Source organism: Uloborus diversus, chromosome 5 (assembly GCF_026930045.1).
Source record: "Uloborus diversus isolate 005 chromosome 5, Udiv.v.3.1, whole genome shotgun sequence".
NCBI classification, from domain to species: domain Eukaryota; kingdom Metazoa; phylum Arthropoda; class Arachnida; order Araneae; family Uloboridae; genus Uloborus; species Uloborus diversus.
In genome coordinates, this window is record NC_072735.1 from 44,064,572 (window position 1) to 44,079,375 (window position 14,804).

The following is a 14,804-nucleotide window of genomic DNA, read 5'->3' on the forward strand; positions in this document are numbered from 1 at the left end:
CATAAATAACAAGTAATTTCGGTGTTTATTAACTCGAAGTCATGGTTATAAATAGAAACTTACATTTATTTGCAACTGATCTTTCACTATTTTTGAGCTAACGTAAAGGCGTTGTTAGGGTCAAATTTGTAAGTGCAACAGTTTAACTCCCAAAATTGTGTTTTTTTTCTCTCTCTTTTCCAGACCTGCTTGGAGCTGATCAAAATGACTTATAAGAAGTAAATCTCTCATGAAATAATTTAAATATAGTATTTTGTTTCCTATAATTTTGAGTGTATTATATGCAAATACAATAAATGTTAACACGGAAAATACTATCCATTTTTTTTGAGAAACTTCCTTAAAAACCACTATTGAAAACTGAAATGCATTACTTATTACATCAGCATAACAGTTTATTAATTTGTATTTACTTGACACAAGTTGGATCAAATTGAAACACTTCGAACTTTCTTTTAAACATTTTTTAAATGAAAAATGTTATGTCATCAAAGAGGCAGTGAGAAGCAAAGGGATGTTAGTGGACTTTACCAGGTTTTTAGGGAAACGCGTTTAAAGTTCAGATTGTAGATGTAGGTACGCTCTCATTATTTTCCCCCCTAATCTATGTTGTAAATCAGTACCCACCTGCAGTGGCGGATCCAAGAGGAGGGGGCTAAGGGGGCTATAGCCCCTCTTTGAGGTCCAAACTTACACTAGATAAAATCGAAATTTTAAAGACTTTTAATACTGCAATACATTTGCGAATTTAAATATGCGTTACATTTAAATAAACTACTATATTGTAGCATATTAATAGAAAGGGGTGGGCTAGAAGACTGTAGCCCCTCTCACTCTCCCATGTTCCAAAACTTAAAAAACAGATTAAAATGTGATCTGCAATGAAATGGAAAGGCTTGGAAGAAATAGTTTCGCTCTGCAATCGTTTTTTTTTTTTTAAGTCTGAATGTTATCTTTCAAACTAAACCAGTCATATATATTTAACCTCGTCCCCAGGTTAAAGGGGTATAGCCCCCTTCCCTCCCTCCATGAGTTCAGAAATAACTCTAAAGAGAACCGAAATTTCGAAGATTTCAAATACATCAATACTTTTCCGAATTTAAATGTGCATGATATTTAAATAAATTTATACACTGTGGCGCATTAATGGTGAGTTGAAAGGAGGGGGGGGGGGGCTAAAGGAACTGTAGCTCCTTCTCCCATTCGGTCAAAACGTACAACAGATCACAATGTGATTTGCAATAGCATGGGAAGGCTTGGAGGAAATAGCTTCGTCCTGATGCTATAAAGGTTTTTTTAATCTAAAGTTATCAGTCTCAAATTCCCACAGTTGTCTATTTTACTTCGTTTTCATTGTAACGGGGGCTATAGTCCCCCGCCCCCTACCAATGAGGTCAGAACATGCACAGGATAAAAACGAATTTTCGGGGATTTTAAATATGGCAATACTTTTACAAGGAGAGTTTAAAACTGATTTTAGGGTTCTAATGTTGGAATTTTGTTAATATCATCAAATATTATTTAAAACTGCATTTTTAGTACAGTATTTTCGAATATTTGTGGAGAAAATGTTCTAACTTTTTTTCCAGTTTACATAATATTCGCCCCATTTTTGTAGGAGCATAAAATTTAATTTTATTTTGGTGTTTCAATTTCAAACTACTTCAGGTGTGGAACTGCTCCTATGTATATTTATCGTCGCCTAAGTGAGCTTTAAAATATGTTTTTAGGACGGAGAAGGGCTCCCGAATCTCCTTCCCCTCACAATACCATAAAATAAGCTTAATATTTCGTTTCTAGCTTTAATGTAGAAATTTTGTAGGGACGATCCTCAAACACTGTGAATAAAAAAGATTCATTTTTAGGCCTTCAAGCTTGAAACATTTCCTTTGGAGACATTCTATCAAAATTTAAATTAAAATTGTGTTTTCAGAAACTTCAATATCCAAACATTTCAGAAGACAGTCCCTGAACCCTAATGCGCCTTCTATCATCGTCCAAGAAAGCCTGAAATGCGTTTTAAAGGCATCGATTTCGAAAAAGTTCTGAAAAGATCCCAAACACTCACTCTTTTCCTAATATTACTATAAAATATAGGAGAAATTGGGCCTTTAAACTTCAATTTCCAAATTTAGCCGAAGAAGATACACAAATTCTTCTCTACACGCTAAACGTCTTTAAACACAGCCAAATTTTTGCGCTTCTAAGACATCAACTTTTATTAATTTCTGGAGGTTCCCCCCGAGCACCTCTCTCTTTAGCACAGATAGCTTTAAATTTCGTTTTAGAAAATTCCTCGGGAGAATCCCCGAAACTTTTTTCTTCACATGCAACCTAAAAATGACTTCTTGATAGAGATTTCAAGAATGAAGGAGGCCGATAGAGTCAAGAAGAGGCAGGGGGGTCCTCTTTCCTCTTTCTTTCTCAATTCTAAACTTTAAGTCACATCTTTAGGACCTCATTTTTTTTTTTTTTTTAATCCGGAATAAAGACCTGACATCACTTTTGTGACGTTAGGAGATCCTTCTAATGTTGACGAAGAATACGTACACAGTTGAGTTTTTTTCGATCTTACGGGTCAAAAAACTTCCAGAGACAGCCCGTGAACTTTTTCCATTTCCCAAATAAAACACCATTAAGGACAGCCTATTGTTAAAATATTTTCATAGAGAACCTCCAAAAATTCTCATTTTCTAAACTTAACTAATCATCGACTAAAATTGCGTCTTTCAGACTTTACTGACGAAACCTTTCCAGAGAGAGTCTCCGAACCCTCTTCATTTCCTAAGCGTCACTATTTATAACCTAAATTGGAGTGCTCAATGTCGAAAGATTTTCGGAGGAGAGCCGTTTAGTAACGTAAATTCACCAGAAATTGCATAAAACTTCTTCTGAAAGACTCCAAAATTTTCAAAGTTAATCTCCTAACGTACCCAAAAAAAGTCTATAATCGTGATTTACTGAGTTGAAGGACGTGCCCCCCCCCCGCACTGCCTTGTCTGCGGGTACGTAGATCCGGGCCTGCCGTGTACCATCACATATAGCAGAAAATTATGTTTTTAACCTTTTATTTGTGCAAATTTCTGGAAAGAGCATTCGATTCCCTAATATCGCTAAAGAAAGCTTGAAATTGATTATAGTTAGGGAAAATACTCAGGACCCAACCCCATCTCACCAAAATTTACCACCAAAACGTTCCAAAAGTTGCGTTTTTAACATCAATTTTCAAATTTCTACGGAGGGTCCTGACCCCTTTCAAGGATCCGCTTCTTTTTAATCCCTTTCTCTGGAAATAGCTGGGGTATAATGTTTATACCGTAGTTTTTATTTTCGTTTTTTTTATAGGAAGCCATACCATGTTGCACACCTCTTCCTGTCATGCAAATGTATTTTTATCTACAATGAGATAATCTACTTAGCTTTATAGAGGTTTTTGCTTGAGCATCATGGTTTTAGATACTCCAGACTCATGAGTATAAAGCCAGTGTGCAGTTGCTATCTCTGGATGCTGTAGCTGACAGTTTCGGTGTTTGCTTGCAATTCCGTCTAAGCTCTAGGCATTGGGTGGAAATTCGTTACTTTACATCCAACTAAGGTGCATATAGTGTTTTTGGACCTTTAAAATGTTCGAGAAATAAGTTTATTTCAAGTAAAAAACCCTATTTAATGCCCTTAATTTTTTTGGAGAGGGTTCCCTTGTAGAAAAAAATTCATATTGTTTAAACACGGGTGTTTCCCTCTAAGATCGATGCCTCCTCTCCCCCCCCCCCCCGCGAAGTTGAGAGTATCCGCAAAAACAACGAAAAAAACCCTCTAAAACGGTGACTCCCCACTTGGACCGAGGTAAGCCATCCCCTTTCTCGTGTTCTAGATCCGCCACTGCCTACCAGGTCTATTAGTATTATCTGATGCTCAATTTTTATTATGAATTTTAAGTTTCAAGTCGATCACACAGAATACATAAAAAAATTTAAAATGACAGGGCATGAGTGTTTTTTTTTCGTTTTTTTAATGTGGAAAAGTAGTTTTTAATTACTGTTGTGGTAAACGTAGTCCACATGAGGCCGTGCATTCTGGACGGTCAATAGCATTCAAAGATCCCTATTACGAATAAGTAAAGCAAAAAAAAAAAAAAAAAAAAAAATCAAAATGCTGTTAAAATCTTAAGCAATCGAAAGTAAACAATCGTTAACTGAGAGGAAAGAGAACTTCAACGCATAAAACGTTACTTATAAAACAGCTTTTTTTATTTTTACCAGAAAATAGCTCTCATTTCTCAAAGAAGTTAGTGAGGATGTGAGCAGAAGTTAACGTGTTATTTGAATTTCCTTATAACAACATTTTCGAAAACATCATCTAGCTAAATATTTCGCTGAAAATCGATAACAGCTTGATGGGACTCGAAAAGACTTTCAAAAGTAATAATCTTTACCACAACTCATTCTTTTTTCTTTTCAAAAATGAAGATAAAGAAAAGGTAGATAATTTTAATTTATATGAATAACTAAAAACAGTGTTTTCTCTAAACTTTATTATGAGATACAACTTCCAGTAATTTGCATAACAAAGGAGGATTTTCTTTTCAGGACAGTGATAAATGTTTGGAATTAAGCAGGAAAAAATCTAGGAAATAATCCGAAACAGTCATCAGTTACTTTGATTAATGTTTGCGCAAATGAGTTATAATCTTTTTTCTACACATAGCTTAATTTTTAACACCAGTAAAGTGAATATTTGCTTCCTGAAAAGGACTGAGTTGAAACTACGAAATACGTCTAATGTTTAGACTATACAATCATACAATAATGTAATAATATAATTGCATCATCATAATAACAGATAAAGTTTGGTTTTTTAAGAAAATTAAGGCCTAGAATCATGAAATGTGATGTAATTTTTACTTTGGTTATGCATTGTGGAGACTGAATTTAGTTAATTTAATATATGAAAATATGCATTAGATCCACAAGAGATGCAGAATTATTTGTGCCAGAGAAATATTTGATCTGACAGACTTTACCTGACAAAGGAAAATGAAATTTCATTCTTAAAATTTCACCTTTTCAAAAAAATTTTAAAATACATTTCTAAAAAGCCTTTTGAAAGAGCGGTCTTTTCCAAGCTCTACGTTTTGAAACAAAAGTGGTGAGAAGTTAAAAACCCTATGTAACTCAAATTAGTTTTAATTACTCTTCTTTCTTGAGAAGCTAAATCATAGCATGAATTTTAATGTTTTGCAAATATTAAATATTGATATGATTAAAATTTAATTTTTTATTCTGTGCTGTAAGTATTTGCATTATTTTCGTTCTGATTGGATATTCAATTAGCATGCAGTGAAGTCTCACGCTGTGTTGTAAACTGACACCAGTTAAGTTTTTTTATTTTTTGATCCTGTATTTTTAGTTACAGGTGAGGCAGCTGCTAAATAATTACTCCATAGAGGTATATATATCAGTTGTACCGATGATTTACTTAACAAATGCGAAGGTACAAGTTAGCACATATGCAAATATTATGGGACCGCTCCATTTTTTTCACTAATACAACTAAACCACCTAGAGCGTTTCACGTGTCCATTGTCTATATGTTTGGCTGACATGGGTTGCATACGGAAATGGATGAAATCTCAGATTTGTCGACAGTCTAAAATTCACGATAGCAGCTTTTAGGGCATTATTGACATTGGTGATGTTTACACTAATGATCACCCATCCGTTCCTATCTTTAGATATCTCTGCTGCTTCTTGAATAACACTAGGTTTTAAAAACCTGATGTTAAAAGCTGTGAAAGATAAAATAATAATAATTTTGTTGGTCTCTAGGTCCTCGGTAGGATTGGTTTTTTTAGTAAAATGGCTTGCTTATTTATTGACCACGATTCTGCAGTGTGATTGCATCCAATAGAAAAAATAATTCTGATCAACATCTTTCAAAAGAAGTTGTTTCCATTATAGAATTTAAGATTACTCTCCGTGAGAAGTCTTTGCTGTAGCCTAAAGATAAATTTAATGATTAGAAAAAAAATCGTCTTGATTAGCAGCCATTTTTAAGCACTCTTAGCAGCAATACGTTGAGTAAAATGTGATCGCATTTTTTAAGTATTATTATTGTAACAAATTACCAAGGAAAACCAATCCATGCTTTTACGTAACTTCAGCTTATAACTGGAATATTAAGGAAAAAATAGCCTTAACATATCCAAAATTGCACCAAAAGTTTTATCAATTATTTTTCTATCTAACTCGAACAGAATCACGTATCTAAAATCGGACGGTTTTAGTAGATACAACTTACGCATATAAATGAAATATTTTACGAGAAAATTTATCCCGTTTCTAGTACGTTCAGTGTTTGATTTACCAAGTGACCATTTATGAAACAAGGGATTGAAGAAGTCTACTAATTGTGTAGCAATACAACATTATGTTTAATATATTTCTCAAAACTTGCCAATTAGAGATTTTATTCTCAACGTTTTATTTATTTATTTTTTGTTCTATTTATTTATTAAATTAAAAATAGCGCATTAACTGTGACGTATATCACGTCCTCGATTCTGAAACACAACCAGCAAAAACTGCAACAAAATAGAGCAAGGTCATAAATTAATACTGAAAATCAAAAATTTGGCAGGTATACTTGTTCCGAATCTAACATTTAATAAATACAACGTAAAATCCAGTTTTTTTCTACATCAAAGGTAAACGACAGGAGTAAAAACAACATTTCTTATGTTGTATAACTCAATAGGTCGTACATATAAAAAAAGGAGTGCTGTGTTACTCAACATCATATTGAATCGCCCCCTCTTTGATATTGTATTACAAAACTTTGTTTTTTCTCTCGTAAAATTTATTCGCGAAAATGTATTTTTAAAGGAAATAAGAACTGAAGTATTCTATCTCAAATGACAGAAATGTAATATCAGAAATATTGAGGCATATGATTTTCTATTATTTGAAAGTAGAATGTCGTATATTTTTTTAAATAAATATTAATTTGCCATTGATGTGAAAATTTCAAGTTGACATCAAAACATCTGCCTTTATTTAGTTTCCAGTTTGCACATTTAATCCGTTTGAATTTTATTAAGTTAAGAAAATATTTTCATTTACTTGAAAATACGCATATAATATTATATGTTTTAAATAATATCAGTTTTCTCATCACCACGCCATTATTTCATTTCGTCAAAGATTGTTTTATCGTAGTTTCAAACTGGATACAGTAACATGTACACTGTTTTTAAATAACAAAGCTGATAAATGAAAATTAAATTGTTGAGCTCTTGCCACCCTCGTGTTTAGAACTTGTGATAGGTCGATTATCTTGGAATTTATTCGTTAACAAAGTTCCTTTTTCTAATATCCTAAATTAAACGCAATATCTCAATTCTTCCCACATTATGCATACATTTATTTGTTAATTTCAAACATTATGCTTTATCAAATAGTATCTCATGAAAAATTGAATACTTATAGAAAAAGAAAAAAAGATGATATTTGAAGAAAATTATGCTTGGGTACCTACCGAGAAATATTAATGAAACTTATCACATTTCCTTCACGGCTTACATAGTCTCCTACGCGTATTCTGCTGGTGTCTTGGACCGGTGAGTCATAAGTATACCAAGTAATTTGAGGTAGAGGGTTGCCAGCTGCAGAACACCGAAGAGAAATTGATTCACCCGGATTCACAATAAGTTCTTCAAACTTGCTTAAGAGTATGGGAGGCTCAGCTGAAAGGAAGTATAAGGATCATTAATGGAATGAAACACTAAACAATCAAGAACACTGAAGTAAAGTTTATTTCACAAGTGTCTACTCCTGAATATTCCGTGTGCACTTTCTCGGCAATTGTACATGAAATAAAATCTTGCTTATTATGATAAATTATAATTAAGTTCTTATATCATTTATACATTGCATCATTTGAATAATTTATCAAGTATTTTATCATTTTTAACAGTTATGGGACGTTTCAGTGTTATAAACTCTGCGTTACTGGGTAAATCGACCAATAAATGAAAAAAAGGATAGCAAAATTTTAACCAAATAAGTGAAAAACTATAGCGTTTAGCACATGACAGTACACATTTTTGAATTTATACATGTAATAATTCTTTCAAAATTGGGTAGAGATTTTACGGTTCAGCGTCAGGTATCCCGGGAGGCTGAAAAAAAGAAAGGAAAAAAAAAGAAAGGGAAAAAACGTACAGCAACTGTGTGAACGAACAACTCCAATCTGCGGATAAACCCAGAAATGAGAGCAAACTTTTAGCCAATTAAGTCAAAAACTATAGTGTTTAGCACATGACAGTACACATATTTGAATTTATACATGTAATGATTCTTTCAAAATTGGGTAAAGATTTTACGGTTCAGCGTCAGGTATCTCGGGAGGCTGAAAAAAAAGGAAAGGGAAAAAACGTACATCAACAGTGTGAACGAACAACTACAGTCTGCGGATAAATTCATAATTTTCTAAGAAGATTTTCTTTATTTAAATGTGTAGAAGTAAGTTAGGACTGCCAATGAGCTTGAGGAACATATTTAAAAATTTTTTTTAAACGTAAGTATGACATATTTATTCACTACACAGGGTTTTATTCAATGATCCGTATGCTCTAAATGTAAAACGTTTATTTAATCAAATCATGATAATTATCTTGTCAGAGCTAGCTTCTTTCTATAAATATATCTTTTATTTTTTTATGCTGCAGCTTTAAATATATAGATAACTGTGTACAAAACGATTTGCCTCCAGACACACCCAGGAAATATTTACAGCACAAAACAAGGAAATAACACCCATTGCCACTGGAGGGAATCGAACCTACGACTTTACATTTAGATGACAAAGCTTCTACCATGGAACTATCTTAGTTACATTCTTTTCACCAACATTTAAGCAAGTATTTTTCAAAGAAACACCAACATTTCGATGACAGTAAAAGTTTGCTCATAATCAAAGTTATTCATCTACCAATTTTTATAAGTATATTTTATTAAGTCGTAATTAAACTTCAAAAATTTTATCGAACCTTTCCCGACACACTTTCCCGTAATTGAGTGCAAATACAGGTAAATAAACATACATGATTTAAAATAGTTTGTCCATGCGATTAAATGATTGTAGGAATGTTACTTGCAGAAAAATTACCTGCGATTAGAAGAAATCGGTAAAATAGGAACTGATGAACTAGGAAATTATTCTGATGAACCAGAATGTATTATTTTCACACCCACATTTACTTCAGCAGATGCTCCCCAGTTAGAAATTTCCACTTAGAACTCTACAGCATTACCGTTCAATGCGCATACGTAAGTCTTGCGTTATTTATCAAAATTTGCACTGCTCTGGAAATGCTCTGTAGGCACACACCTCAGTTAGGTTTCAAGATAATCCTATTTGTGGCTATCAGTGATTTTTAAGTAATGCAAGGTTTTCGGTTATTACCTACACTAATTAGTATTTTTCTGCTAATTTGTTTCTGCTACCTGGTACTCGAGGGGTTTCTTAGTATTAAAGCAATACACCTGTCTTTTATTTTATTGCATTGTTAATTTTTGATGACAGAAAATATTTGGCATGAATCAAAATTTTAAGATTTATTAGGTCTCCAGGAAAACATTCTCAAAATATTCTCATTTTAATATGCAGAACTGTGCTACTCATTACTCAATTATAAAACACTTTAAAAAAAATCTTCCTCATGCTTTGAATTAACGTTGCTTGAATAACGTTGACTTTGAATTTACGCCTTCGAGCGTATATTAAAATCTTAAAACATAATGGAAGAGTATCATTGACTGCTAAATCTTCTAAGTTCGTGTCATGCCAGGCCCACCTACAGTTAACTCCCGATTATCGGTGGTCAGATTATCTATGGTTCTTTTTATAACTTTTTTTTCTTAACGGTTATTAAATATATATATATATATATATATATATATATATATATATATATATATATATATATATATATATATATATATATATATATATAAACTAATGATTATGTGCTCAGTAAGTTACCGAACCATTGCTTTGGTCACTCATCTGGTCAGTGCTAATTCTATATTAGCTACCAGTTTGTTTGGCACTCTTGGCTTCCAAAAGAGGTTTTCCACCTCCAGCTCAGGCACTTCCTATTCCGGGCTGACGAGTGCTAATAAGCACGATACTGCAGTCCTCGGATGAAATGACTGAGCTGGTGGTGTATTTCAAGTGATGATTATGTTATTGTTCGCTTTTAGTTTTTTCTTTTTTTTTTTTTTTTTTTTGCATTTTTTACTTTCAATGTTAGCAGATGCAATGTACCAATATTTTTAGCTACAATTTAAATGTATGTGTGAGTATTATTCATATTTTTCAGATATTGTATACAGTGCTGGCCAAATTATTGGACTAAAGAGTTTTTTCTTTTGTTTTTTGTACGCTATTTGTACTAAAATACTATTTGTTTTACTGTTAAAGTACAATACATACTGTACACTGATTATTATGTTATTTTAGCATAATTTAATGTGCACTGCCTGTTTTGTTTATGTTCTTTGTTTATCTACTTACCATGAACATAACCTCAATCAGCTTAAACAGTTCACTAGTTCTTTTTATTAGTGTGTTTTGTTATATTTAAAGTTAGTTTTAGGTAATTAGTGAGTATGTGTATGTGAGTATATATAATAGTAAGTATAAACAATTTTTTACCTCCTTTTTTAAAAAGTTAAGAAATGGTGTAAACCTTGTGAAAAGTATGCCAAACAGACTTGAAATGCTCATCAAGAGGATAAGCATTTCACTGTTCGTTAACGTGTCTATAGTTATGTAATCAATAAAGAATTTGCTTTTAAAACAGTCTCAGTCTAATAATTTGGCCAACACTGTATTTTAGTATCGTTTTTACGTATTATTTGGACTATCAAAGGTTTTCGCTTATCCGCGGTTACCGTACCATCCTATTCCGTGGATAATCGGGAGTTTACTGTAGTTGTTACTCATGTCCAGAAAGTTTGGTATGCCAACTTTTGTCATCATTTCCGAGGAGGGAAAGTGTAATAAGTGTTGGGAAACTCTCTAAAGGGCTCTCTATAAGCTTGCTGCTCCTTAAAACATTTACAATGGAGTCTGAAGAATTTTTATGTTTTATTTTGTCCTTCGAAACATTTTTTTTTTCAACTGATATCTCATGATTTTTTTAATAGCTTTTGTACGCATTTGTAAGCTTTAGAAACAATTTTTATTCAACTTTAATTAGATATTTGAATCTTAAATAAATTCTTAAATCAATATTTCAACAGTTCAGCCATTCTGAACATTGATGTCCACTACACTGATGTGAAGCTAAGCTATTTTTGCAGTAAAAACTGAAAACGGAGAAAAAATAGTGGCCCTAAACTTCAAAAGAAATGTATCGATTATACGAATTTGTTCTGAGTTTCTTCTTCCAAAAAGTTAAAAAAAGAGATAAGATCAGAAAATGAGGTCAATTCGCCAAAATTGACTTCGAAAAATCTAAATATTTAATTTTATGCTAAAAAAACATTTACAAGCGAGGTTGTTTTTTTTTGTATATGAATGATAATGAGCGAAAATATTAATGTGTATTTTTTAAGCTTTTAACATCGTTAAAGGTGTTTTTTTTTTTTTTGGTTCACTACTACCGAAATGGAAATATATTTTTAACTTTCTTTCTATTCAAATACTGGAAATTTTAAACCAATTTCTTGGATTTAAATTAGTTTCTGTCCCTAAAGACTGGAAAAAAATTAATGCTGCGATAGCTTTTAATCTAGTTTTCCATTTAAGACTTTTCAAAATTTGGCGGTTTACATTTTTGTTCTAATGAAAATAACTCCCAAGTTTAAAAAAAAAAAAATAATATGGCATGATTTTCGTATTAAAAAAAATCTGAAGGAAAATAAAATATAAGAGGAACGAAATACCTATGAAAAGTAACGTTAGTAAAAAGTTCCGTCCAGAACTAAAGAAGCCTACTTTTCCCTACACCATCTTTCTAGCACCTGATCAATGTACTCTTACTTAGCTAAGGTTGCAAATTATGTCAAATTTACCTTTATAATATTTAAAGCTAATTTCTAAAAACAAAATTTGCCTCTTTTATCTAATGAAAAATATACGTAAAATGTAAATAAACGAAAATTAAAGGTAGTAGCACTAATTAAGCAACGCAACTATTTTTTCCATAAAACATTTCTTTAACCGTCTTCGAAAAAAATATGAAATAAAAGTATTATTTAAAAAAAAAAGTCACAAAAAAATCTCATGTTGCTCTTCTGGGTAAGAATAAAGAGCATAGGAGTTTATTTTTTCCCTGCTGTTAAAAACGGAGAGGTAAATGAATAAATATACTGTAGAATATGGGAAAACAATAAAATGTCCCCTCAAATAACTTTGATCAAAAACAAATAAAGACAGAAATTTAGAAATCGTCTGCACTGCTCTTTCATTCTGTTAAAAAAATAAAGCACTACGAATTTCCATTTGTTTTTTGTTGTCAAAAAAAATAGATTAATTAAAACTTTAAAATGAAAATTAAAACATATATCGCAACAATCATTATTTTGCAGCACGAACCAGGGCGTTGGAGTTGGAACCGTGGAGTCGAAGTTGAACTGTTTTTTCACTTTAAAATTCAGAGAATCGGAGTCTTTCATCCCCCTCCCCCCCCGATTGTGTATTTCTGCCAAGATCGTGAAGTCAGAGTCGGATTCAGACATATTTTTGGTAAAAAGGAGTCGGAACCGAGAGAAAAAAGCTTTCAACTTCCAAGACTCAATGGACTTCATCCCCCCTCCCTCTCCCGAGTGTACTTCTGCCAAGACTGGGGAGTCGGAGTCAAACTGATTTTCAGGTACATTAGTTAAAGTTAAAGGACCTAAAATTGTACTAGACAAAGTAGGGATTGGCCCTTTTCCCATTTCGCAGCCATGGTAAAAACATTTTCGCTTTAAACGCATTTCATTTTGACTCAGTCAAATTTATCTCTGCCCTGCGTCAGTGTTAAGCCGACTAGATATGGTATTCCAAACTAACTTAATCCTTTTTTTTTTTTTTTTTTTTTTGAAACCAAAAATTGAGAATATATTCAGAATCTGCAAAATTTTTGCAATTTGTTTTAAAAATTATTTTTCGTGCTATCGTTAATGTTCAAACATTTTTGATTTGTTTAAAAGTAACCTTAAAATAACTAACTTAAAAATAAATTTAATTTTTCCAAGTTTTACATCGATATTTGAAACTTCCTCCAAGACGCAGCGTTAAGTTTTTTCGAACTGTTCAAAATTGAATGAAAAATTGTTCAAAGCAATAAGTGAACAATAGGAATGAGGTGCCTCGCCTTTCGAACAAAAAAAGAAAGTTTGTTCGAGTCGGACTATTTACTCAAAGGTTATTGTGGGGAAGGGGGGAGGATAGACAGACCGATCGGTAGACTGACTGACAGGCAGACCGAAATACGGACCGACAAACGCACATTTTGTTCCTTTGAAAACCGAACTTTTATGTGTCCTAATTGAAATGCTTTTTTATTAATTTTTTTTATTTATGATATTTATTTTTGGCTTTTTTTTTTTGTTTTTGTTTTTAGTGATATTTTTTAGATGCATTAAGACTTCTTTCATGCTTTTTACTTCTTTATTTGAATTTTTCGGGAAAGTAGACTAAAAAGTAAATCTAGTTGATTTTTTAATGTGGTAGGTTCGTTTAGGTGTAGAAACAAATTGTTGTTTTTTCAACCTTTAAAGTTGAGAAGTTCCTTAAGCATCCATAAAAAAAAAGCATTTTTAAACGTCTATTTATATTTTACGCGTGCTATTTGGGTACAATATTAATCCTTTTTTTCATTTCATAGGATTACATCACAATGTAGTAATTAACTGAAATGTAGCAATTGGTTGAATTCCTCATAGAAGTCTCTAACTCCCAGGAATATAAATAAATACCATTTGATGCAGTGAGAATTAATAGGCTGAAAGCGGTAAAATTGATGGTAACCAGTGAAAGTCGCAAGGGGACCTCTAAGCTGACTTGGGGCAAAATATAGTACTAGTAGTCCTGGTAGGTACTGGCTATACAGCATGATTTAGAAAAACTTTTTATGGAAAGGCAACCAAGGGAATTATCTTAAAACGCGTTTTACTCAAAACTTGAAAAGATCCATTTACATCCCTTTGCTTCTCATTGCTTCACTTGGAGTTTGGAATACTTCAAACAAGTTTGAAGTACATTTAAAAGATTCCAAATGCACTGAATATGCAGACAAGTTTTTTTCTACCCAAGTAGACCACTTCGTTCCAAAACGTCGTAAAATAGTTTTTAACATTGTAAGAACAATTGTAAAATATTTACAAAACGTTCAAATGTTTCCTCTTCTACCTGGGTACAATATTACTTCCCTTTTTATTTCTTAAGATCGTAACCCAAAGGGGTAATTAACGTTACTTCTTTACTTTGTTGCATTTATCATGAAAATCTATAAATCCCAAGAAGATTAATAAAGATCATTTGAAGTTTGAAATATTCCTTATACATTTGAAAAGATTCCAAATGCTCCCGTTTCTAACACCTGCGGCTGACGTGTGAAAAATTAAATTTGCGGATTGCATCATAATTCATGAAGAAATGTGGTATCTCATTACTCACAAATACTTTTTCTCTCCATCGTAAACTTAGTTTTTCGCTCTACGTTTTCTCGCTACTTTTCAAGAAAAATAACAGTTTTCTTACTTTTTCCGTATTTTACCTGTCATTTTACTTGTCTAAAAGATGTGATGCAT

The 14,804-nt window shown here is 32.2% G+C and overlaps 1 protein-coding gene across 1 annotated transcript in view; it reads right to left on the minus strand.

Annotated features, from left to right (window-relative positions):
- LOC129222891 (uncharacterized) overlaps positions 1–14,804 on the minus strand; it is a 201,676-nt gene that overhangs the window by 113,425 nt on the left and 73,447 nt on the right. The window contains 1 exon segment of the mRNA XM_054857455.1: positions 7,534–7,741. Coding sequence (XP_054713430.1) covers positions 7,534–7,741 — 208 coding nt within the window.